At 37.5% G+C, this 27,610-nt stretch overlaps 2 protein-coding genes across 8 annotated transcripts; both read left to right on the forward strand.

Moving 5' to 3' along the window:
- Positions 1-290: 290 nt before the first annotated feature.
- mitd1 (MIT, microtubule interacting and transport, domain containing 1) lies at positions 291-4,996 on the forward strand. 3 transcript variants are annotated; one of them, XM_079881189.1, is made up of 8 exons: positions 291-327; positions 740-862; positions 937-1,038; positions 3,488-3,624; positions 3,733-3,819; positions 3,891-4,003; positions 4,102-4,162; positions 4,266-4,996. In XM_079881189.1, the coding sequence occupies exons 2-8, from the start codon at positions 742-744 to the stop codon at positions 4,365-4,367; spliced, it is 723 nt and encodes a 240-aa protein (XP_079737315.1). In that variant the 5' UTR covers positions 291-327; positions 740-741; the 3' UTR covers positions 4,368-4,996. The 3 variants fall into 3 exon arrangements, with proteins under 3 accessions (XP_079737315.1, XP_079737316.1, XP_079737314.1); XM_079881190.1 differs by having other exon boundaries at positions 319-331; XM_079881188.1 differs by lacking the exon at positions 291-327 and having other exon boundaries at positions 369-862.
- On the forward strand, positions 4,918-27,420 carry cracdla (cracd like a). 5 transcript variants are annotated; one of them, XM_079881185.1, is made up of 11 exons: positions 4,918-4,996; positions 9,430-9,601; positions 14,865-14,936; positions 15,050-15,179; positions 15,955-16,090; positions 16,245-16,406; positions 16,791-16,985; positions 17,736-19,173; positions 21,539-22,512; positions 25,750-25,867; positions 25,951-27,420. In XM_079881185.1, exons 3-11 carry the CDS (start codon positions 14,879-14,881, stop codon positions 26,148-26,150), a joined length of 3,411 nt encoding a protein of 1,136 aa, XP_079737311.1. In that variant the 5' UTR covers positions 4,918-4,996; positions 9,430-9,601; positions 14,865-14,878; the 3' UTR covers positions 26,151-27,420. The 5 variants fall into 5 exon arrangements, with proteins under 5 accessions (XP_079737311.1, XP_079737312.1, XP_079737309.1 ...); XM_079881186.1 differs by lacking the exons at positions 4,918-4,996; positions 9,430-9,601 and adding an exon at positions 11,914-11,989; XM_079881183.1 differs by lacking the exons at positions 4,918-4,996; positions 9,430-9,601 and adding an exon at positions 13,233-13,276.
- Positions 27,421-27,610: the final 190 nt, after the last annotated feature.

The following is a 27,610-nucleotide window of genomic DNA, read 5'->3' on the forward strand; positions in this document are numbered from 1 at the left end:
AGTGCATTTATTTTTGCTACATTAGTGCTACCTATGCATTCATGTAAATCCATATGATGTGCTTAAATAGGCTGGTATAATAATGATAACATGAGCATTTGACTGTTTAAATGAAATTTAAATGTATCAAGTACATTTTGTGACAAATGAACAAATCCGTGCATTTACTATTATAGTTTCAGTATATTTCGGGGCAATAAATTATTGAACGATAATTTACAACGTAATAGACTAAACCATGCTATTGGCTTTTAATAATAATATGGACTTTTATAAGTGATCTGCGGTCAACGGAAACGGAAGTTGGTCCCTCAGCATAATAAACACGTAAGTAGGTATTCACATTTCAGTTCCTACGGGAAACGCACAGTGTAGTCTCTGATTAAAAACTGATTAGTTCGCTAAGAAAGTTGTTTTCGCGTTCGCGTCATTATTTTAGTTCGTTTTAAATAAGTAAATGTGCTTCCATTGATTTAGTGTAACATTGTTTCGCGACAGCCCACAACATTCGAATGTTTTCAAGGTTTTAATTTCTTGGATAGTGTTGACACTGTTGTGCTTCTCATGATTTTTCGAAAGGCATAAAGAAGTGCAGATCTATTTGCTATGACTAACGTACACAATAACATAATGCACACGTAAGAATCACTGTCAGCCGGACTGTATTCTTCAGCACTGCTGCCACTTCTGTTGCTCCAGCCATCACAGAGAGTAGACATGGCTCATGATTTCCTCCCAGGCATGGAGAGCTCTGCTATCTCTGTCCTGAAGAGAGCTGTGGAGCTCGATCACAGCTCACGCTTTCAGGAGGCTCTGGTGTGCTACCAGGAAGGGATCCAGCTCCTGTTGGATGCCCTCAAAGGTATGGAAATGATAAATGTGCTCTTTTGCTGATGGATTTAAATGTTACTCTGAATATAATCACTGTTTTCCTAGCTGTTAAAGATGACTCAAAGAAGGTCCACTACAGAGAGAAGATCAAGGGCTACATGGACCGAGCGGAACAGATCAAAGACCATGCGAACAAACTGAAAGAGGGTAAAGAAAGTGGTTTAAAATAGGAATTTTAAACTGGGCTCCGGGGGCCACAATAGAGTGCTAGTGTCAGTGCTAGGAAAAGTTACTTTTAAAAGTAACGTGTTACAGTATTGCATGGGGACATGAGAGGTGTCCGTCAATAAAATGGAAAACAAAGTCACTTGATTTAGGCCTACTTGTTTGAAAAAGCAACTCAGATATTCTGTTGAAAATGTGTAAAAAAAAACATTACTTTACTAGTTACTTGGGGAAGAAGTAATCTGATTACGTCTCGCGTAATCAACACCAGGGTAGTCTCGAGTAGCCAGACCTTCAGACTGACAGCAGAAGGTTTGGACTCCATAGAGTGGTGTATGACGTCACTTTGTAGGCCGACCGGCAGTTAGCATCACGCTGTTTCCCTCGACAAAAAACCAATAGGATTTTCCCACAGGCTTTTGGATTATCGCTAAAAACAAGCTCTGTGATCAACAAAAGTTTATGATACTTGCAAGTTTTGTCCATCAAGATATTATCACAGATGAACACAACTTTTATGAATTTTGAAGTCTAAATGCAGTCGCCAGAAGTAAAAAGCTAAAGATAGGCTATAAGCGAACTACACCACAGTCCCACTAATTAAACGTCACCATCACTAAGCTTCCGACAACTCTTTCAGTTTTTATTTAAAAACATTTTTCCAGAACGAATGAGTAAAGGCCTGTTCACACCGGGACGAATTTCGCGCGCGATATTCGCCAACGTTTAACGCCTCGTGACTAAACAAAGGGCACCAGTGTGAGTGTGCACACCGACGCAAAAAACGCCACGCGTAAAAGCGTCATTTTTTTAAAAAACGCCTCAGGTTCATTTTTTTGGTTTGACGCGCCGTGTCAAAAACTATCCGACCAATGAGATTGCCGCTTTTGCTCACGTGTCTGGAGCTTCTGAAGTTACAGTAAAACACAACTTGGGGGCGCTCAAACACAAAACGGTCTTGCCGAGCACACATACGTAACGGCGAAGAAGATATACGCCAAGTAGCGTCTACACTGCCGTGAGGAAATAAGACGAGGAAGATGCAAGGCAAGATGAATGTAGAGCTGCTGGTCTCGTTGGTGTCGGAACATAAAGAACTATATGACAAACGCGACATGACTTGCTCTCTTCTTCTGAGTGACAAGCGAGTGTCAGAAGCGTAAAGTTGCGCAGCGCCACCTTGTGTACCGGGGTATTTCTGTTTTACATTAAGCGCCATCTAATGTCAGGGAATGAATTTGCATGTTCACTCGGCTCATCGTCAGCGAAAATCGCTTGGGTGTGAACACAAAAAACACGTTGAAAAACGCTGGCGAATAACGCGCGCCGATATTCGTCCCGGTGTGTACGGCCCTTTAGAATAGTTTGTAAGAGCACAATTAAAAGCCAAATGAGCCTGTAAAAGCAGACTGAGTTTACCTGTTCAGTGTAATGATGTTTAATGTCCCCGACAGCCTCTAGTCCCATTTAGCCACTTGTTAGCAACCGCCTTTTTCAAGACACGTAACAGCTTCAAAAAATCATGAGTGGGGTAATATTGATGTATTTTATGTCGTAGAATAAAACATGAAAGTGTCTTGAGCTTGTGTTCACCACAGACCTTATTTCAGCCATTTAACCAAAACCCCATTCAAAAAACCTGTTGACTTCGAGACTATGGAAACGGAAGTGCTAAAATACCGCGTTTTGGCCTACAAAGTGATGTTATACCTGCACCACTCTATAGCAGCCTTCATTGGCCAAGGACCCCCCAGAGGCCGGCTGACTGACATGTAAAGCAACCAATCACAGTTCGTTTTGTGCCGCATCATGTTCAGAGGCGTCAAAATGTAACATCAATGTTCCTACAATAGCAGACCGTCGTAAAAGTCTTGGACGCATTTTGTGAACTTCATATACTTCACATACTTTTATTCTTCCATGAGGGGTTTTGTTTCCAGGTGGACCGTTAAAAAAACGCGACACATATTTCTCCTGGAAAATCCTGTAGAATCAGATCAAATGATGACTTTGAAACTCCAGAAAAAAGTTCATATAAAAACTGTAAAGTTTAAATAAAATTTATATAAAAACAGTGTAGCAACCACCCATAACACCTTAGTAACCGCCTAGCAACACCCTAGCAACCACCCAGAACAGCCTAGCAACCGCATAGCAACCACCCAAAACGCCTTACCAACCACCTAGCAACACCCTAGCTACCAACCACCTAGCAACACCCTAGCTACCACCCAGGATACCCTAGCAACACCATACTAACCACCCAGAATACCCTAGCAACCACCCAGAACACCTTAGCAACCCACTAGAAAAACCATAGCAACCGAGTGGCGAGTTTTGCCACTGCAAGCACCACTCACATTTTCTTCAGGAAATGTACATTCTAGTTAACCTTACTATTAATTTTTCTCATTGTCATCTCATCTGTCAGAGGGCAAATACCATGAGCAGATAAAGATAGCTGACAGTTCCACTGGTTTCAGCTATGAATCCCTCTTTAAACCATACATCAGAGACGGACTGACTGAAGTCTGGGTGGAGGACCCCTATGTACGGCATGTCCATCAGGTAGAGACTACAGTGATGCTCTAGATTCAGGATTCAGTCAGTAAAATGCTGAGATACTAAATAACTGTATTACAGAGTGAAACGCATTACAAATGTTTTGCTTTGCAGTTGTATAATTTTCTTCGTTTTTGTGAAATGCTGCTGAAATCTCCATGTCAAGTAAAGACGATTCACCTTCTGACCTCACTGGATGAGGTAAAGTTTTATCATTTTGTACATCAGTGGTATAAGTTGACATACATTGGCTTAAAGTTTTTTTTTTTAAGGACCGCTCCGCTCCACAAACCAGTTCCCTGGCAGAAATTAAGCAGTCGCTACAGTGTCAAAATATCTGTCTGGACATTCAGTACTCATCTACTATTCATGACAGGGAGATCAGGTACATCATTCTCATTGACTGTACATCACAGTAAACACACTGGGACATAATGTCTGAACATTGTCTGTATAATGTATATATTCATTTTGTTTCCTCAGGTTTAATAATGGTTGGATAATTAAGATCGGCAGGGGACTCGACTATTTCAAGAAACCAAAGGTACCATTCATTAAGCATTTATACCTCTGAAATGTTCTCTATTTGTGAGTGCTTGCATAATAGATATATGAAAATATAAAAATGCTCTCTATTTTTTTTTAAGGGTCGCTTCTCTGTAGGATACTGTGATTATGATTTAAGAGAGTGTCATGAGACCACTGTGGACGTTTTTCATACTAAACACACTAAGAAGACTTCATCTTAAAACGCTTGCCTCTTAAAGCGTCTCCACTGTCTGCCATATTTATGGGACTTCATTTCAAATGCAGTCCTCACACACCTACCTGCACGTCTGGAAATGTGCCTTTTGCTTTTTAATTATGTGGAAGAACACGTTTTTATTGCCTTTTTTTATAATGTGCTGATATGTATTGCAGGGGAATATACATAGGCTCCTGAGACCTACTTGCTTCGTTACTTTATTCTGGTGTTTTTAAACATTCTACACACTGATATTGGTGTTTATTATCTGGTGCCTCTGTAATTATGGTAAAAACTAAAGTTCAGTTGTAAATAAGTTAGTGTACTGTGTAAAATATGTTCGTCACCGGTATGTGTCCTAAATTTAAATGTTTTGTAAAGGGCTGTTGTTTTTACTGACTATGCTGATTTCGATTAAATATGTATTCTGTACAACTGCAGCGCCATCCTGTGTTTAATGGGTGAACTTTCAGTCATCCTGTAAAAGCGAATGATTCGCGGTATATTTCACCTTGTGCTCAACGTCATGTGTCGCTTGATATGACGGTGTTTTTCCTCCACCGGCTCAGTTAAAGAGCAAGTGAATGCCAGAGATCACCTCGACTTCACTTTCTCCATGATTTACATCAGCATGTGAGTTTACGCTATTATATTTAGATTTCTATTAAGTTTTAGGACAGTAATGTTAGTTGTCGTGTTCATTTTGATTTTAGATATTGTTCCAGTGGTTACTGTAAATTAAGTTTTTTTTTTTATTGAAACTTACTTAATATCTGCTATTGTGACGTGAACAGTAATTTTACAAACGAGAACCTATACTGTATTTTATGGCTTTTTGAATATCTGTTTAAAGTAATATTTATATGGGCCACTGTATATGGGACATTCAAACTATAAACGCATTGCTGTTTGTGAAGGGATAAGGACTGTTGTTGACTGATTATGTTGATTTTAATAACTGTAAATCAAAAGCAGAAGGTGTTGTGTTGGAGGCTATTTGTTTGCTTGGACATGTTTGCCTGAGATGCTTCTTTTTGCCTGTCATATTCGAATCCATTAGTTACAATGAAACACGCATGAATTCCCTGCAGGAGGAGATTAAATCTATAATCGCCCTTAATCTCGACTCGATATGTGCTCCTCATCTCAGTTCATGAAAAATATAGAGCGTTGTCTCTAAATAACACTATTCACCTCTCATTGTGACAGACTGGAGAGTGATGATGATCATGATGATGGGTGAATCTCATGAACCACATCCAGGACATTAAGATTTTTTTTTTTTTTTTTTTTTAATTAAGACATTATTTTCATGAGAATTAAGCACTATTGCACTGTAATATATATATATATATATATATATATATATATATATATATATATATATATATATATATATATATATATATATATATATATATATATAGCCTACATACTGTATATATACGTTTTTGTTGTGTTTTAGTAATGAATTTAGTTGTTTATAAAAAATTATATTATATATGTAAACACTTCTATCTTATTTTTCTTGGGAAAGTCACGTGCTTAATTGTCATAAAATTGTCACACTGCTACTAATCTTAATAGTGGTAAAAAAAATATGATTTTGAAGTGAAATTTATGACCATGGACATGTTCTTCAGAGGTTTTGTGAGATTAAACCTGATGATGATGATGATGATTTGACTACATGCCGCATGTGTAAATAATATTATAGATATAAAAAACAACTTTCAATTATTTGGGAGAGTTTTTTGTCACAATGAAAATGTAAATGCCACATTTAAACAAGACAACAATATAATATTCAAAATGTTAACAAAATATAAAACCAATATTTTGACCAACAAAACAATAACATCATTTATAATGAATAAATTGCATAAATTTAAAAACACATGACAACTTGCCCTGACATTCATGAAAAATACCCTAAAATCTTCCTCCTGACTGTGTTGTCTGAATGCTAGTGGTTTAATTCAGTTCACTTACCCAACTGCTATTACAAAAACATGAATATTTTGTTATTTTAGTTGGAAGACTGAATTCACTAAAAATATTTTAAATTTAGAAATAGGTGTTTGAAACCAACATTCAAAACCTCTGCTGGAGGAAAAAAGTGTTTGTGTGACTGACTCAAAACCTTATAGTTATTTATATAAATATATATACAGACACACACATAAAATGTAGGCTAGCATGTACACTAACCAGTGTGCAATGTGCTTTAAATATGTACAAAGTATGTTATATTTATGTAGAATATTTGCGGCATAGACCACCCTGCTGGTGAAATGAAAAGTAAAATATAAATTCAAACTGGCTATAAATGTCTGAAACAATTTAGCATACAACGGTCCTTGTCCTGCAATAATTGGAGGAAATGAAGTGTTGCTTCAGCAGTAGTGAAATGTTCACTGGAAGATTTGGTTTACATTAAATGAGACATATGTGCAGATTACGTTTGCATCCTCCTCAATATGCATATCTGAATATAAAAATGTAAATTGACAGATGGATTATATTAAAGGCCAGACGCATAATGTAGGCTGGCTGAAAGTCACCCAGATGCTGCGCTGACTTTTGTCCAGTAGGAGAAAAGGAGAGGGATTTGTGGCCAACTCTGGATCCTGACACAGATTTATGCCTGTATCTGGGGCAAAGCTGCTCTGTGTTTTGCAGAGTGCCGGATACAAAACGTTCAATCCTCAGAGATAATGGGTAGTTAAATGAGAGTGTCACAATTTTTAGGGTTAGAAAGTCAATGATGGAGATGTACATGCGGATGAGAATAATGGGCCGAGTACTTTTTTTTTTTTTTTTTTGACAGCCAATTGTCTGTCATTTCTTTATCTCACCTTTTAAACGTTTCAAATAGGTTGTAGCCTACTTTCACAGTTACTTATAGTAACACGCAGGAGGGAGTTAAGAGCTCCTGTCGTACACAGTCTTCACAAGAAAATGAAGCACATCATCTGCTTAACTCCACTATATCACCTAACTGTACAAATTTAAACATGCTTATGATCTCAGCACTGTAAACCCTAACGCTCAAAATAATTAATTGGTTTGAGTTGGACAAACTTAAATTAAACTAATTAGTTCAGTCAAATGAACTGAGTATTTAGCACTTTCTTTTTCTTTCAAGTTCACAGAACTGATATATTTTAAGTAAACTGAATGGTTTCATTGTTTTGAGTTTTATGAAATTATTTCTTTTGATTTAGACGAACTTAAGTTTAACTGAAATGGCTGGGATATCTATTTCCCAGCATGCTTTGCCGATGGCACTTGAAAGGGAGTGTAAATGGTAAAATTAAGTGTAATATAATGTTTTTTGTGCAAGATTAATGTTAAGTGGGAGATTTAGTAGTGATCAATGTTTTGCTATGCTAATTTAGAAGAATTTCTGTTAATGTTGGTTTTAGGATAGTTACCATTATGGTGACAAGTGGTGCATGCAGCTTGATTTGAGAGCAATTGAAACCTTTATATTGCTGCACTCATACAGCAAGTGCTACTGTATAACATACTATTGTTAACATGTTAACTAACAAAATAGTATGTTAGCAAACTAGCTTGTTAAACCTTGCTAAGTTTATACTAATAAAAGTGTTCACGTTGATAGTACATGAAAGTATTGTTAATTGTATGAATTAGTGCACTCAAACATTTCAAGTTAAGAACAATTAAAATGTATAAGTACAAAATAAAAATATGCCAGTTCTGCTTACTTAAACTTTGGATTTCTTAACTTAAAAAATTTGAGGCAACTGATTGCGTAAAATTTTTTGAGTTTTGCCAACTTATTCGGGTTTACAGTGAGCATTACAGATTAGTTCAGATGCTGATAGGTTTGTTTAAGCAGTGGTTCTCAGCTGACTAGTCTTCCCTGATAAATATTATTAATAAAATGCACTAACCACGTTAGGACAGCAAAATAAATAGGCTTACATTTTAAAAGGAAGGATATAATGCTTTCCATATCTAATTTTTGATGTCAAATTCATCTGTCACAAGTAATGCTTATACAATATTTTGCCCCATATTTGTTCTATGTGTTGCATTTCCACTACCGTTCAAAACTTGGGGGGTTGGTAAGATTTTTTAAAATGTTTTTGGAAAAAGTATCTTATCCAAGGCAGGATTAATTAGAAAAAATTAACTCTTTTTATCATGTATTTTATCAATTCTAATATATATTTTAGAATGTAATTTATTCCTGTTATGGCAAAGCTAACTTTACTCCAGTCTTCAGTCACATGACCCATCAGAAATCATTCTAATATGCTGATTCGATGCTCAAGAAATATTGCTTACTTTTTTTGTTATTAATATTTTTGTGGAAACTCTGATACATTTTTGCACGATTATGTTTAAAAGAACTCTATCTAAAATGGGAATCTTTTGTAACATTATGCATGTTTTTACTGTCACTTTTTGATCAATCTAATGCGTAAAGGGATTCATTTCTTAAAATAACTGACCTCATACATTTGAATTGTAGTGTATACAGTATAAGCAAACAAATGATATGGTAGTGTGTATATATATAAACTACCATATCAATTTTTTGCTTAGCAACCTTTAAATGGTATGTGACATTGTTTAAATGATTTGCATACAAAAACTGAACTACTCTGACGTGTTGATGCAAATGTATCACACAGCTAGATGACAGTTGTTCGTTGTCTTAGTGATATTTTCAACATTCTCTTATCATTTACAAACACAAGAGGTATATCAGACGTGATGCTCTGGCTAACTGCAGTAGGCCTGACCAAATAGCTTTCTTATGCTTATTCTAACAGCACACACACTCTCTCTCTTGCTGGTCTAGTGCTGGTGGTGTGTTGTGTTGTCTTCATCAGCTCTGCATTCGGCCAGCGCTGCTCCAAAGCTGTTTAGTGTTTTGTAAAGAGCTTAAGCGTGCAGGAAAAGCATGTATTGGAAATGTAACAGTTCGACAGTCAGTGTGTTTCCAACTCCTTATTAACAAACATCGATGCTGCTCTTTGTCAGAGCCTGCTTGTCCTTTACCTCTTCCTTGCTTTCTCTTCTGCCAGTTCCTATCTGGATTTTGCTCTTGGTCCAAGTTCCTCCATCTCTCTTGCATGTTTGTGACTGGGGAAGAACTGTCATGGTTCATTGGATGTAAGGACATGTGTTTCCGTTAAAAACAAGAACAAAAGCTAAATAACACAGAAAAGAGGAAAAAGAAGGATTCTCACTGACAAAGTAAGTATTTTTTTCTTGCTTAATATTATTTGAAGTATTATGCTTTGTTGTCTAGGGCAATCACCGTATATCGTCGTTCATAGCTATTTCATCATTATTCTGAATATAAAATATGAAATACTTAAACAGTAAAGTCAGTCATTAGTATTAATGTACACTAATTTCAAAAGTTCAAAATATCAGTAAGATATTTTTATTCAGCAAGGGTGCATTACATTGATCAAAAGTGACAGTAAAAACATTTCTTTTGGACTTTCTATTTATCAGTGAATCCTGGAGGGGAAAATGTATCGCAGTTTCCACAGAAAAATGAACTGTTTTCAACATTAATAATTAGAAATGTTTCTAATGCACCAGATGAGCATATTAGAATGATTTTTGTGACATGTGACACTGAATACTGGAGTAATGACGCTGAAAATTCAGCTGTGCCATAACAGAAATACAATACATTTTAATAGAATTACATAAAAGAAAACAGTTATTTTAAAGGGGTGATGAACTGAGAAATCAAAATTTCCTTGAGCTTTTGACATATAAGAGATCATCATACTATAATAATATCCTGTAAGTTTCAGAACTGAAAACTTCCTTGTTAGTCCAATAAAAGCTTTTATAGACATCAGGCTCAGCAAACGACTCGTTTTTCAAAGTGGGGAACTATGACGTCAAAGAGGATAAAACACCGCCTCCACAAAAGAAGATCAACGCCTACTTCAAAACGGCCTGTTTAGCCCCGCCCACCGATTCGCCCAAACATGCTAAATAACATAGGACGACATGATAATTGCTAAACCGGATCAAGCTACTTCCAAGCAATAAACATGCTGTTGACTAAATATTGTGCAGCGCCTGTTTGTGGAAGAAGACAGTCATAAGCTTCCTTCGGATTCCAGCATGGTTAAACTTTATTAAATCAATCAATCACAATTTCCCGACACGGATCTGTCAGCAACATGTAAGTAACCATGTGTATTCTAATGCCTGATCTGCGATCAGTGATTTCTGTGTAATTATTCAAGCTCAGATATTTCTCTTAAAATCGTTCAATAGGCTACTGTTTATGCATCAGTGACTAAACGATCAACTTCACATAATTTCTCGTAGTATTATGAAAATAATCTTCTTTAAACTGTTATTAAATTATATACAGAAAGCGATCAAAGAACGATCCCTTTCGCCCAAGCTGTCAATCAAACAGCACAGCGCGAGCCGCGAGAGCTTATCTGAACACTTACTAAACTCGTGATGAAATAATGACACTGTTACACTACACAACGAAGCTCTTACTGTGTATTCACATCGTGTTTACATTGTGATTTGGAGTAAGCATTTGTGAGAGTGCAAAAATTGCTTTGCAATGATAAAATCTTTATTCACGCGAACGCGATCAACAGACTGTCTGTCATCTGCTCAGTCAGTGCTCCCATGCTGCAACCTTTCATGTGATGGAATAAATTTAAATATAATGCTTTAAACGATACTTTTCAGGATTTGTTAATCTCGATAGCTGTAATAGTAAAAACGTAGTAAAAGTTTTCGAGAGAGTCGTAATACTAGCTATTTCCAACGCATTCTCATCCCCAAATCGTCACTTTCAAACATTCTTCAATATCCGACGCACAAAGCACCCTTTAGCGTCCATATGAGACGCTTCGGTTATGGGTAGGTTTAGGTCTGTGGTAGGGTTATGCGTCTCATATGGACGCTAAAGGGTGCTTTGTGCGTCAGATATTGAAGAAATTTTGAAAGCGTCAGTATATGACGACTTGGGATGAGAACGGGCTGCTATTTCATATGCAAGCATGTCAGCCAATCACAGCAGTGGGCGTTTGGACTGCAGTCTCACAGCAGACACGCCCCTTAAAACTGAGCGTTCAAATCTGAAGCTGAAATCAGGCTTGGAAAAATGGCTTTTATTTATAAATTATGACAATTTTTGATGTAAAAATCATACTAACATTATAAGGGCACCACAGGAAACATTATAAAATAATAAAACAATCCAGTTCATGACCCCTTTAAACTGTATTAATATTTAAATTTTAATCAAATTAATTCAGACTTGAGCATAAGAGACTTTTTTCAAAAACATTAAAGCTACACTGTGTAGGATTTTCTCCCATCTAGTGGTGAAATTGTTTATGACTACCAACTGAATATTACTTTCTAGCCCCTCCCATTCCGAGGGCGTTTTAACTCCTACGGTGGCCGTATTATTTCAAATCTGCCGGCAGTCGCGAGTAATCTTCCCCTCGCATTTGTCACAGTGCCACTGAGTTTCAAAACGCAAAAAAAGAAAATTCAAAAATATGTGTTTCCGTTAAAAACAAGAACAAAAGCTAAATAACACAGAAAAGAGGAAAAAGAAGGATTCTCACTGACAAAGTAAGTATTTTTTTCTTGCTTAATATTATTTGAAGTATTATGCTTTGTTGTCTAGGGCAATCACCGTATATCGTCGTTCATAGCTATTTCATCATTATTCTGAATATAAAATATGAAATACTTAAACAGTAAAGTCAGTCATTAGTATTAATGTACACTAATTTCAAAAGTTCAAAATATCAGATATTTTTATTCAGCAAGGGTGCATTACATTGATCAAAAGTGACAGTAAAAACATTTCTTTTGGACTTTCTATTTATCAGTGAATCCTGGAGGGGAAAATGTATCGCAGTTTCCACAGAAAAATGAACTGTTTTCAACATTAATAATTATAAATGTTTCTAATGCACCAGATGAGCATATTAGAATGATTTTTGTGACATGTGACACTGAATACTGGAGTAATGATGCTGAAAATTCAGCTGTGCCATAACAGAAATACAATACATTTTAATAGAATTACATAAAAGAAAACAGTTATTTTAATTACAGTTATTTTAAACTGTATTAATATTTAAATTTTAATCAAATTAATTCAGACTTGAGCATAAGAGACTTTTTTCAAAAACATTAAAGCTACACTGTGTAGGATTTTCTCCCATCTAGTGGTGAAATTGTTTATGACTACCAACTGAATATTACTTTCTAGCCCCTCCCATTCCGAGGGCGTTTTAACTCCTACGGTGGCCATATTATTTCAAATCTGCCGGCAGTCGCGAGTAATCTTCCCCTCGCATTTGTCACGGTGCCACTGAGTGTCAAAACGCGAAAGGCGAAGCTTGAATTTCCAGGTATGTCCCTCTTTGGCTAATGTATTTTCAAGATGGAGGCGCAACATGGCTGCCGCCATTCGAGCGACTCGCTCGTATGTATCCTAAATGGCAGATTCTACACTTACGAGAATACTTGATTAGTTGGTATAAGTAATTACACATTAATGAGCACATATCATTTTGAAAGAACAAAGTGTTTTTTTGCTTAGAATCAACTTAAAAAATTACAGTGTCGCTTTAAAAATCTTACCCCAAACATTTGAACCAATGTAACAAGGTTAGTTTTTGGTCCCCGGTTTTTCTGCCACTGTGAACAGTTTAAGATTATTCTGTAGTTGTAGGATTAGTGCTCAGGGAAATCTAACAGTGATCTCTATGAAATGTCTTCCAGCAAAGCTTATCTTCATATTCCATGTGATCTGGATGCTACTTTTTGATAAGGCAGTGACTGCTTCCACTAAGGAAAAATGGCACATGTTGACTAGGGATGCACGATATATCAACCGCCATATCGGTATCACCTGATATATGTTCATATTTAACGTTATCATTATCGGCCTGATAAGAAAATTTGGCCGATATATTAAAGTCGATAAATAATAGATTATTTCTTTCAGCTAAGACACTTCAGGTGTACACTGTTCACCATGATGGTTTGGATGAATAGCTTGAAATATGATTGTAATCACTTTAAAAAAAGAGAGGAAAATACAGTTCAGTGCAACATGTCTGCAAATAGGCTACATAAAATTATAATGAAAACTTGTGTGCTTGGGAAATGGCTTTTAATAGTGAGATTTTTGTTTTTGTAATCAGCCTCGCAAAATGTACATAATATTATATCAGTTATCGGCTTTCAATTATAAAGAATTACCGGTTATCGTATCGGCCAAAATGTTCATATCGGTGAATCCCTCATTTTAACAATTGATCACATACTGTACATACCGAGTTGTCTTTTTTTTTTTCACAATAGACAGCAGATGTCAGAAGGGAAGGACTCTGTGAACTTTGCATGTTTTTTTTTTTCTGTTAGAGCATATCTGCATTATCAAGGCATGGTGAGTGATAAGAAAAATTTGTTGTCATAATAAAGGATACAGACGCACATAAGAGTGAAATAAGTGTGACGCACATTGTCCAAAATAAGGACACAGTCTCACACATTTTTGACATGAAGTGACTGTTTTAATTTTTCTTGTCCGTGCTACACGGTTCAGTACAGTAGCACGGTTTCTAAATAGAAATGACTGTTTGACAATGAGGAAAGATTACCACTAACTAAATAAATAATATGAATCTTGCCTGAGTGCTAATGGTAGCGCACATGCCTAAGGTTACTGACCACTGACTTAATAATATGCTTCATGTGATTCATACATTTACTATTCAATAGATACTGTCACATGATCCTTCAGAAATTATTCTAATATATTGATTTGCTGCTGAAGAAACATTATTATTTATTTTAAAAGCAGTTGTGCTACTTAATATTTTTTATATAAACCGTGATACATGATTTCTAGATGAATAGAAATCTCAAAAGAACAGCATTTATTTGAAATAGAAATGATAAATGATAAATGTCTTTGCTGTGACTTTTGATCAATTTAATGAATCCTTGCTATTAATTTCTTTAAAAAAAATATATTAATGATCCCCAACTTTTTAACAGTGTTCTAAAGTAACACATAATTGTCGGTATAGTGCAGATGAAAGCACTAGTCATGGAAAATATGACTGCAAAATAAACCTTTGGTCTCTGGGTTGAGAAAAGCATTCTCTTATCAGATACATATCGCAGGCAGAGAGAATTTAGCCTCGTTGCCACATCAGAGATATAACGTTTCTCAAGTATTTCGCATTTCATACTCTTCTGCTGTTCTCCTTTGAAGAACAAGTCTCTTAGTTTGTTGTGAATTTAAGAAAAACAGTTAATAGTTAATAACTATTAAACTGTAATTTTCTATTCTTTTACCATTCTTGACTAGAACATTTCCTTTGACAATTCCGCTGACGATTTCCCAACCCCTTCTGTATTTCTTTTTCACTCCTCCTCATTCTGTCTTATCTGATTTCTGTGTAACTGTCCTCATTAACAGCTGTACCGGTAAAGATGAACGTTCCGGAGGCTTCGGGAGACCCAGAGGGAGAAGGCAGTGATGACTTAACAGGTCAGAAGGCTGTTCTAAAAAAGAATAAATCAGCATATGTTTGTCTCTTTTATTTCACCGAGTTTACTGCAATAAAGAAAATAAGATAAAGGGATGATATGTTTGATGTTTAGGAAGGAAAAAGTCTAGGTTAAAGTCTTTTAAGTCACGCCTGTTTGGGAAGATAAGGAGGAAAGAGGAAGACGGTGCTATGAAGCAGAGCCAGTCTGAAAGTGATATCACATGGGGTGTGGAAGATTCAGAGTAAGTGTTCAGCATGACTTAAGAACACTCACATATGCATGGTGTCACTTTGAAACCACTTAAAGCTCTGCATGATTTGATGATCCCTTGTGTGCTTATTTTATCGAATGTGCATAGTGTACTTCAAATCTTAAAAGTATGTTTTAAACAAACAGTTTTTGCAGATAATAGAATACTAATGAAATAAAAGTCTGTTTAGATTGACTCTTTTTTTTTTTTTTTTTGACTGCACTTTAAAAAGTTTAACTTTAAAATACATTTTAAATCACGGTTTAATACTCTTTTGTTGTGCTTTAAAGAAGTACACTTATTTTGCTGTTTATTAACATACTAACAGACATGTGATGTACTTTATTTATTTTAACTGTTTTTTATTTGATATTACAATCAGAGTTAATATATTTTAAATGTACTTAATTGCATCATTCGTCATTACAAATGTGTAATTACAAATGTATTTAAATAAATGACATACAAGTTTCAATAGAATGAAATTTAAGTACATTTTAGTTTACCAAATGCTTGTCAGTACATTCTGTAGGACACTTTAACCATATTTCAAAGACAACGGTAATTATGTAAAAAAAGTGCCTACTTTAGTGGGTCAAAGAAAAAGCTAATTGAATTTAATATAAATTTAAACTACAATATTTCCTTTATTTGCAATTAACATGAAATTAAGTGCCAAAAAACATTACATTCAGTTCCTACTTAAGTATATTCTTTTAAAATTATATTATTTCCCCAATTTGCTTCTTGCATCTTTTCTTCAAAGCTGCTCCAAAGGCATGCTGGGATCTCGGGCATTTTCACATGACAGCATTTTTCAGGCAGAGCACAGTCATTCAGACACTGAACCGATAAGAATTCTGTCTCAAGAGAACATTCATGGCAAAATTCAAGTTCTTCGGGTGAGTACACGCACAACTCTGTAACGTTTGTTCAAGCTTAATTATTGCACACTTTATAAACACACATCAATGTGATTGACAGAAGTGTTTCAAATAGTTTTTATTAATTTATGAATACAATGAAGTTGAAAGGTCATTTTTTTCGGTTGATCAGATGAAACTCCAGCAGCAGAAGATGCATTTAGGCCCTCCCTCCCTTCTGTTGCCCATTAAACGTCGTGAAGACTTAGGTGGAAGTTCGGAAGATGACGGCCTTCCTCGTAGCCCCCCTGAAGTGTCCCGTGGTGAAGGACTGTACATCAGCATATCGAACAAGGTGCTTGTACTGTAATATAGCAGCAGTATCCGGATCTTTATTTTGATGTTGTGTATTGTAATGTATGTATGTGTGTAAATGGTTATAAATCTGCACAGCTTTGGCCTTTCTGACTAAACAATCATTGATCAGACATCTGCATAATTTTGTGATTAAACCTATTATCCATTTTGTGTGGATACCGGTTCTTGTCCTCATTCCAGTCTAAATATGATGTAAACTTCCATGTCATTGTGTTTGCATTTTTATATCCCTCGCCATTTCCCCTCTGTGTTGACATTATGCCTGTCATTCATTCATCTATTTCATGGCCTAAATGTGAATGATTTATTTGGTCTAAAATATTGTCTAATGTTTAATTGTGTGCTTCTCTTCCCCTTCCAGGCCTCTTCACAGCCTCTCTCTCCTCGTCCTATCAGCCCTGCACCCCTTTCCCCACTTGCCCCTGGCTCAGGGGTAGACTTCAGCACCCCTCCACAGTTCACTTCCCTCCTGGACAACTCTGCTGCCCGTCACCGTATGTCCCTCAAACCTAAGAACCAAAGGGCCAGTGCCAAGAACAAGAGGGTAATCTCTACAGTGAGTATTTTTCATGGCCCTTTCTAAACCAATTATCTATTTCAGTAAAGCACTGTTGCAGTGATGATGTATTTTTGGAGGCATCACCCTGGTTCCCTTGACAAAAAACAATATGATTTTTCTTTTTCTTGTGATAATCTTCAAAAATTAACTTAAAAATGTTTAAGCCTAAATGTAATCGGCTGAATTTACATTAAAAGTTACTAAGCTAAAGTTAGGAATTAAACGAACTACACCACTGTCACACGACTTGTCACACTACTAAGCTTCAGACAAGTCTTTCAATCATTATTTTGATTGTTGAAAAGTTGTAACGTTTGAGGTAAAATAGTTCGCAAGAGCTTGATTATAAACACAACAAGGTTGTAAAAGCCATCACGACGTTTAATGTCCCGACAAACTGTTTAACATCTTACTAGCCACTTGTTAGCAACCGCATTTTTCAAGACATTTTTTGAAAACTTAAAAAAATCACTAGTATTTTTTTGTCAGAGAACAAAACTTGAACATACCAGGAGCTTGTGTTAAACACAGACCTTATCCAAAAACCCATTGTCTTCAGGATGATGGAACCAGAAGTGCAAAAATACTGTCTCATTTCTGAGTTTTACAACTTATCCTTACAGCACTAATGGGTTTTGAAAAAAAATAATTTTCATCTTTTTCTTTTCCATATAACAGTTCATATTTAATAGAATTTCCTAAAGATATTTACCAATTGTTTCCTCTCACCCTGTATTTCCTATGCAGACTGGAAGCAGAGCACGATCTGAGAGTTTGAACAATCTGGACTGTTCATTGACTACGAGGGAGGAAGAGGAAGGGCTGGCTCTCGTAAAAGAGATACCTCGAGCCCGCTCTTATTCCTCTCAGGTTTTGCGCCCAGGGGGGAAGTTTACGGCTTCACAAATCAAGAGTTTTCCAGTTTCACCTTTAATGTCTCTGCAGACTGCTGGAGATAGTAGACAAGTTTCTGCTGAGCCTGATCTTGAGAGAAAAATCCTGTCCACATCACCTCCGAGCCCTAGCCTAAGAGATATGACTCCAGTTGAGTTACCAGTAGCCAAACTGCCAATCCCAGTGGTGCCAATTGATAGAAAGGGAAAAGGAGAAGTAAGTGAGATGCTCAATAGCTCCAAACTTCTCAAGAACAGCCAAAGTAACCTTGTGTCAACTGTAAGCCCAACTGTAAGGCCAAATGTGACTACCACACCAGAACCAAGTCTTGTGAAAGATGAGAAGTCTAATGCTATGCTAACACAAAACAAGATGGACACATTGAGCAAATATAATGTTCAGAATGTAGTAAATATAGAAAATCGTCTGGCCTCTACTTATGCTCCAGGCAACGTGTTTTGTGGAGTAAATCTAAGACCATCATCTTTGCGGCGAACTGTACCATCTACAGATGAAAAACAAGAGTCCAAAACTCCTCAGCCAGTCAGCACAGTGTTGGCTGTTAGTCAGGAAGATCACTCTCAAACTGAATCCATAAAGCGCCAGAGAACTGTGTCTGGATCATTCCAGTTCAATGCCTCCTCAGACAAGAATCAAGAGCGGCCGAGGACTGCAAGCTTCACTGGAGTAGTTGGGCAAGCTGGACTGAAAAAAGAAGCTACTGAACCTACTAAACCTTCTTTTGGTTTAGTAGAAGTTGAGAAAAAAATAAAAGACCCATATGCTAACTTACCACCAGCATCAAAGAAGGAAGACAAAACAGACTTTGATCCAGTGATACCAATAAAAGAAGAGAGTCAGGACAACAAGATACAGGAGATTGGTGTAGAAGCTACTGAGGAAGAAGTAGAGGAGTTGGCAAAAGAGGCATTTGAGGATGTGATGGAAGACATGACGGCGGGAATAGAGAGGGAGACTACAAATGCATTTGGAGTGAAGCTTCGCTCTACCTCTCTTTCGCTAAAATTTCGTTTGGACAAAGCTCAATCAGAAGACAAGGCAAAATGCCACAGTGTTGAAGTCAATTTGCTGACTCCACCTCTGGCCTCACAGTCTGATTCAACCAGCTACATAAAAGCTGAAGATCAACACACCAGCCTAAGACTCCATGCTAAACTCAAAGACCCTTTTCTCCAAACCGATGAGTCCTCAACCTCAGTTCAATCCTCCAGTTCACCACCCAGGGGTTTCTGTAGAGACAAAGAGAGAGCTGGCTTTCTCAGACATGCTGGTGAGTTTCTTTTTGTGGTTTCCCATGGTGCTTGAAGATTAATCCTCTGAACTACTTAGTTTGCAATTACAACAAATGTGAACAGCTATATCTTATGAGGATGATGTTCCAGGTCATACCAGGAATCAGTCGGTGTGCTTGTCTGAGTCAAAGCATTTAGAAAGCTGCTTTGTTCAAATGTTTAACTGTGCCCATCTGACTCTGTCTGTAATTACACTGATAGTGGTTACTCAACTGAGTAAACAAATGGCAGATTGTGCTCATACATCTATGTTCAATTTATACCTCTTCTGATCAAACTGACAAATGACTTTACTAAATCATTAAACCAATAAAGTCTGTATTATCTTTATTCCTTATTAATGATTAGTCAATTTTAGCATTGTGACAGCACAGTGAGTAGTGATTCATGATTATTACAAAAATAGCAAGGGAATCGTGAATAATTTAAGGATTCTGGTTTCTTAATGCTTCATTACAATCCAGTAATTGTCCTAAACTATAAAGATTGTGGTAACATATTTAATTTTGTAAATATTTTGGAAAAGAACTTACAAGATGTATAGGATGATGTGCTATTATAGGAAATAAATGAAAACATTAGCTAATTTAGTTGTTATAGCACAAAATGTCAAATATTAAAAGAGGTGTAAGTTGGCCTCTACCTGGAGTAAAAAGCACAGGAAACTAGTCAATTACAGGCTGATCTTGAATCTACCCTTTCTGTAAAAAATTCTAGAAAAGGCAGGATCCTCACAACTTTGTTGCTTTTTAGAAATAAATGGTATCTGTGAGAATTTCCAGTCAGGATTTAGACTGTATCACAGTACTAAGACTGCTCTCATTAGAGTTACAAATGATTTGCTCTTATCATCCAATTGTGGTTGTATCTTTCTATTAGTGTTACTGGATCTAAGTGCTGCATTTGACACTATCGACCACAACATTCTTTTGAATAGACTCTGAAATTATGTTGGCATAAGTGGAATTGCATTGGGATGGTTTAAATCATATTTATCTGACCATTATCAGCACTAAATTAAGAAATGTCAAATATATCTCAAGTTCTGTAAGGAATACCGCAAGGCTCAGTACTAGGACCGTTGCGTTTCACCCTGTACATGCTACCCTAAGGAGATATCATTAGGAGGCATGGCATTACGACGAAACTTACCAATTCACAAAATTAACGGAATGCACAATTTGAATCATTAACTACTCTTAGTACAATAAGTAACTGCACTGATTTAATTGGAAGCTGTGTTTTTGATACACTGAAACATATCAGCTCATAAGAGTCCTTATTTTTGCAGTCAGGATACACTAATGGTCACATCAATGGAAGCGGGTATGTGTGAAAACCATTTATGGAACCTAATGTTGTTGGATATAGTATTTTTGTTTTAAGTCGGCATGAAACGGGAATTATAATAGAGTAGTGCAGGTATGACGTTACTTTGTAGGCCAACCGGCAGTTAGCATCACACTGGTTCCCTGGACGAAAACCCAATAGGATTTCCCATAGGCTTTTGGATCATCGCTAAAAAAAGCTCTGTGATCAACAAAACTTTATGATACTTGCACGTTTTGTCCATCAAGATAATTTACACAGATGAACATAACTTTTATGAATTTTGAAGCCAAAATACAGTCAAAAACTACCCCACGGTCGCACAAATTAAACGTCACCATCACTAAACTTCCGACAACTATTTCAGTCTTTATCTAAAAACATTTTCCCAGAACGTTTGACTTCGGATAGTTTATAAGAGCACAATTTTAAGCCAAATGAGCCTGTAAAAGCAGACTGAGTTTACCTGTTCAGTGTAATGACATTTAATGTCCCCGACAGCCTCTGTAGTCCCATTTAGGCACTTGTTAGCAACTGCCTTTTTCAAGACACGTAACAGCTTCGAGAAAAATAAAATCTCAAGTGGGGTAATATTGATGTATTTTATGTTGTAGAATAAAACGTGAAAGTGTCTTGAGCTTGTGTTCACCATAGACCTTATTTCAGCCATTTAACCAAAACCCCATTAAAAAAACCCAAAGGAAGTGCTTAAATGCTAACTCGATTCCGCGTTTTGGCCTACAAAGTGATGTCATACCTGCACCACTCTATAGTCTCTCCTTGTGTATATTCAAATTAAACAATTTAAAAAAAAATTGGGATGCACCTATAGAATCTTTAGCTTTGTTTGAGAGTCTTACCCACTGATCTATATAGATCAGTGGTCTTACCTAATTTAACATTCACCCATGTTACCCATTTTGGTTAGATCACCTCTTTCCATGCAAATGGGTGGTTTCGACTGAAATAAGCTGCTTGGCATTCTGATAAATAGATATTCTTATGTATTTTCAGAACCTCCTCAGCCCTTACCATCAGCCAGCAAAGACACTAAGATTGTACCTTCACCCCCGAAAGAAGGTACAGTCCTGCCTCGAGAAGAGACTACAGCAGTGTCCTCTCAGGAGAACACACCAACATCTACAGCTTCAGAGGTGTCCTGGATGGAGATGGCCAGAGAGAAGACCAGAAGTCTGCAACAGCTTTTTACCAGTAGACTGCCTGAGTTTCCTAGCTTGCAATCACGACCAACAACCTTGACCACAACACAACCACAAATGCAAACATCCACTTCACCAATTCAAGCCAATCCAAGAATCGCTCAGAACATTACAAGCCAGCCGACAGCTACACAACCTCCTTTGAGACCTACAGAAACAAAACAACTGCCATCTGCACAGCCATCTGGAAGATCCACACAATCTACCACACAGTTCACTCCAAAGCAACCTCAGACTACAGCATCAACAAGCCAAACTTCAACAAATTCAACTCAGACAACCACTAGTCAATCTCAAATAGAAAGTACCAGAGAAGTCCAGTTTCAGTCCAAAACTCAAATTTGTAATTCAACAACAAAACCAACTCAGTCTACAGTTACATCAAACGTACAATCCACCACTCAAGCCGTACTCACGGCATGTGCACAAGCATGTGCACCACAGTCATCACCACTGCGAGCAGCATCACAGACCCCCACACAGGCTATACTGCGTCCCACACCTCCCCCAGGTTACCCACATTTGTCGTCAAGCCCAAAGTTAACATCCTACCTAGTCTCCCAACAGTCTGCCAATACTGTGTCAAAGGATCAGCCTCAGAATGAGGGGGGAGAGCCCACCGTAATCTCAGGGAAAGCTGACAGGGCGTCTGTGCCTCAAGGCAAGGGGAGCGGGCTCGAAGATGGCAGACCTGTGTGGGCAGCAGGATTAGGAAACAAGACCTCGCTGGTGCAGCGCTGGGAGACTCAAACAACTGTTGCAACCAAGGTATCATATACAGTATTATGCTATCTCCAAACACACTCGATTTCTTCAGTCATATATAAGCCAGAGAGTAAACTGATTCAATCACGCACATTGGTTTCACATGATGGAAACATGTTATCTCTACTCACATTCTAAAATTGCCTAATCTAAAATCTAAAATTACCTAATTCATTATTAATGCACACCTTATCTATTATTAGTAATAATACACATGATTATCATGGGCGCAAAAAACAAGACATTTAACTGAAAAAATGAAGAAAAAAAATGGTGTGACTAGAGTTTAACTGTGGTGAATTTGAACTAAAAAAGTGGTCTTATCACTTAGACATTTCTCACGTAAGCCCCATGGATGGTATTGTATCTTACTCTTATGCTAGAAACGAATAAAAGTAACTGAAGCAACAACAAAGAACTCCTTTTCCCCCCAGCGCTGTACAAGGTAAACAGAATTTTGACTGCCCTTTTCACATGAGTAGACATCACTTGCAGTCTGTCTCCTGGTCTTGACACAGATGGCTTTGCTACACATCATTTGATGTGAGTGTATGTTTTGACTTGAGACTGGCGCGCGTGGACACAAGCTTGCACTGTAGCATCAGTAGAGGGCCCAGTGTGTAGAATGTGTAAGGTTTCTCAGTTTGCATCCAAGGAAGAGTTCACTGGGAGCAACACCTGTGGTGGCATTAGGTGTATCTCTCAAAGAAGTTTTCCAGGGCTTACCCTCCAAGCTTGCCGTTTAAACACAATATTTCAGGACAAGGTTCATGCACTCCACAGCCTCATTAGCTTGAGGAAAGTAGAGGGAGGCACAAACATGTTTTATATTCCTGTTTGCAAGAAAATAATCAGCAAATGCAAGGGATGTAAATTGTACACCATTGTCAGTCACAATATCCATAGGGTTGCCAAAATGGCTAAATGTTATAGCAAGAAAGTCAGTGACAGTATCAGTAGTTACATTGCTGGTAAACGCTATTTCTGGCCACTTGCTGTGATAGTCAACTAAAGTGAGCGTATACCTGCAATCCCAGGTCCCTAACTCGAATAGGCCGACAATGTCTAGTCCAAACATTTCCCATGGATACAGGGATATGGGCACCACCAAGCAGTATGGACCTCTAAAACCAGGTTGTCTGGTACTGCAAGTTCATCCCTGACATGAAAGTATGATGCCAGTTCAGGTGGAAGGTTTTTCTTGTTTTCAGGCCAGCCTGTAAGTAGTTGCTACCATAGTGCTGTTAGTTCAGGGCAAGCAGCACATTCTTTGGAAAACTCCTCCAATGACAGAGCAAAGGGTTCAGCAGAAAGTATTGCCACCATATCAGGTTTGATGGCAGACTCAGAACCCTCACAGGCGAGGTGGGCAAGGGTAGGCGTGAGAGGCAGTCTACTGTGACATTTTCAGATCCTGGTGTGTACAACACTTCATAGTTGAAGCAGAGCAGGCGTGCGGACCATGGCCCTGTCCAAAATGGCACACTTTAATGTGCACTTTCGGTCTTGTGTACTTACAATGGCTGCCGTGTGCGCGTGTCCGTGAAGTATACGAGTCCATAGGATGTCCCATTTGTCATTTTAGGTTTCAGAACTTCTTCCCCACAGTCAAAGCAGCATAACGTCATGAAAGTGCAGACTCATAGGAAGACTGCAAGTGTTTAGGGTGCCATTTGGGACAGGGTCCATTTCGTAATGCGCATTCCAGCACGACCCATACCTTTAGCAACAGAGTAGTTAGTGCTTGATGGTCCGTAAGAAGGTTGAACCTACGGCATCACCAAAAAGTTTGCCACCGCTCCACAGCCCAGATGTAGGCTGGAGTTTCTTTCTCTACTATGGCATACTTCTCAAGTACCTCAGAACCCTTAGCATCAATCTGCATTACCACAGCCCCTATTCCATAGTCCGAGGCATCACAGGTTACTAAAGTATGAAGTGCCAGATCAAAGATTGCCAGAGCTGGATTGTTCACAATGAGCTACTTCAATTTCTCAAAGCTTTTCTGTGCGTCCTCAGTCAAGTCACAAATATGACTTGACTTCCTTTAATCATGCCCTCAGTGGCTTCACCTCTGAAGAGTAGTTTGGCACCAACTGCAAATACCAGGATGCCAGTCCTAAGAATGAGCGTAATTCGGCTGGTTCTGTGGGGGCTGGTGCTATCCTAGCCTGAATGTGACAGTGGTTGGGTAGCAGGCCTTGCGCAGTAAGAGTGTGTACCAAGTAAGGCAGGCTTGAGCAACTGAACTTGCATTTCACTTGATTCAGTGTGAGACCTGCATGCCATTGTGTTGTTAAAACAGCCTGCAGGTTGTGATCATGCTGGGATGCAGTGTGTCCATACACTATCACATCATCCAGGTAGTTCTGGACTCCATCGAGTCCTTTCAGCATTGTATGATTTTTTGAAAAGCTGCCAGTGCCAAGGCCAAGGCGACGCCCACGTGCTCGATGATGCCTGTAAATGGTGTAGTTCTCTGGAAACTGAATTTCTAACTGATAAGGAAAGGCTGTACAGGCTGTGCTGACTCTCTTATTTTTACCTGATGGACAAAGCACTTGCGGCAGGGCAATTTTGAGCATTGGCAAAGTGAGAGCTAGACCCACAACGGAAGCAACTACGATTGGACTGTGCAGTAGACAGTGATTGTGTTTTGCTCGCTGATTTTCCGTTGTATTTCCGATTACGTCGTGGCGCACCACGCTGAGCAGGTTTAATCTTGAACACATCCTGCCGCATCAACATTTGTGCGTACTCCACAGTGATCTCTGTTTGACTGGCTAAATAGCATTGCGTTCTTCACTGTTAACTGTGGCATTAGCAAGAGTTGCTCACAAATGCGTGCTGAGGATGCTTTCTCCTCTTATTGATCCCGTATCATCTCGTCCGTACGATCGCTGAATGAGCGCGTTGTCTGAATTGTGTTGTCTGAATATTGCGTTTGACTTTGACTACAACATTCCTAGCAGGCTGAAAATGTTACTCTAATGCTTTGAAAGTATCGGCAACATTCAACCCCTAGTAGTAAGAAGATAATGTTTCCTCCTCCCTCTGGTCTGTGATCTCCAGTGGCATCGATGGCGACAAGATCATTTTCAAACCTCTTCCGCCAAGTATGAATCTGTTACGAGGACGGACCCGGGCATGGCAACAAAAAAAAAATCACAATATCTAGTACAGTTGTGTATATTCTGTTTTGTGAATAGTTTCAAATTTCCTTTTTACTTATTTCAATAGACGGGTGAGCAGAAAGCCACATCAGAGTCCCGAAGCCCATCTCAATCAACAATTCCTCTCAGACCGATCTCAAAAGTCTCAGGTACAAGCACAGGATTCGACCCAAGTATGCCAATGCGTAAGTGTGAGATACAATATGAGTTTTACATGATTATTGCTACAATTCAGTTAAATGCTCATACTTGGTGTTGATATTTCTAGAAGCATCAGTCTCTTCTGTTCCCATGAGGCAAACAGACAGAGAGGATAAATGGCAGCAGAAACCAGTGCCACAATCATCATCACCTTCATCATCTCCATCATCATCTCCTCTGCAGTCTGTTCGTGACAGTGCCCAACCATCCTGGATGGAGCTGGCCAAGAGGAAATCCATGGCATGGAGTGATAAGACTATGGACTAAACAAAAAAAAAAACATTATAAAAACATGGAGGAAGAGTTAACAAGTGCAAGGTTGAGTCTGTGTATACAGTTGAAAAGGAGGATCTGAGGACATTTTCATACTGAATCCAAAGAATTGAACTCAAGTTATTGGTTTGTTGATGTTAAGCAGTGTGGTCTTGATGAACCACTATTGGTTTAGTAAATTCTGAAGGGAAACTTGAACATTCAGCAGTCATTCATCTCAATACTGTTTGCCTTCTAAAACCTTCTCTTGTGAGCTGCTTGCATTCTCTCCATGTGAAGTATGAATGTATGCACAGAAAATAGGTACCAACATTTTGGTAATGAAAGGGAGAAGTATACTGTGAGCTATGAAGCCACATTCTCTTGCAACACTGGTTAACATCTACTGGTTAACAGCACAACAGAACACAGTGAATGTAGAAATGAGAAAAACAAATTCAGGTTCAGACTCAAGCAAAAGCACCCTGAGTGCTCATGAATAGAAAAGGATGGTATGTTTTAATCACTCACACGTGTGCAGACACACATACATGTACAACTATAGAATTGTCTCCCATGTGATATGTTGCTCATTGTTGTTGCTCATTGTTTCTCAGGTTTAACCATTGTTTTCTTGTGAAAATGTTGTTTGAGTATACATTTATTGATTATTTCCTTTCCAATTACACATTTTATTTATTTCCATGAATTCCATCCAATAGTTTATATATGTATTGTGACATTATATCACCTGTTAATTTTTGGACACCTATTAGATGTCTGTTCTTTTATGTTAAATGTTAAATTATGTGGCTGTAAAGAATAAATCAAATTACTTCGAGCTTGCTTTTGAAAATACCAACTAAGCTTCTTAGGCCAATAAATTCAACGTACTAAAGTGACTTGTGATTTGTAGTGTATCATAAAATCTATATAAACACAACAAAATAAATATTGTTTAAAAATAAAAATGAATATGATCTACTTTAAGAGACACTTTCAGGATTTTTCATTTCTGTTTTTTATAATTACCACATTTGAAATGGAAAATTACCAAACGGATACCATGGTCATTTTTTTGTATTAACTGAATACATTCAATACAAAAAAAATATATATTTTAAATTCTATTTAGTGATGTCAGTATTGACTTTTATACCAAATATAAAATGTATATATAACAAATATGCCAAATTACCACCATAATACCACAGTTGGAATGATGTATACCGGTACTTTTTGTATTGAACGAATACAATCGAAAATAAATTATTTGTTTCCTTTTTTTGTTATATATTTTTGTTTTGTTTTTTTGTGCAATCAACATTGACTTTTATGCCGATTTAAAAAAAATAATTATGGAATATAACAAATTTTTGGATAGACTGCATACATTTGGAAATGATAAGTGCTGGTCAGAATTACTTGCCCCCTTGGTAAATATGATCAAAGATGGCTATAAAAATAAATCTGCA

This window comes from Squalius cephalus (assembly GCF_949319135.1).
Source record: "Squalius cephalus genome assembly, chromosome: 9".
NCBI lineage: Eukaryota > Metazoa > Chordata > Actinopteri > Cypriniformes > Leuciscidae > Squalius > Squalius cephalus.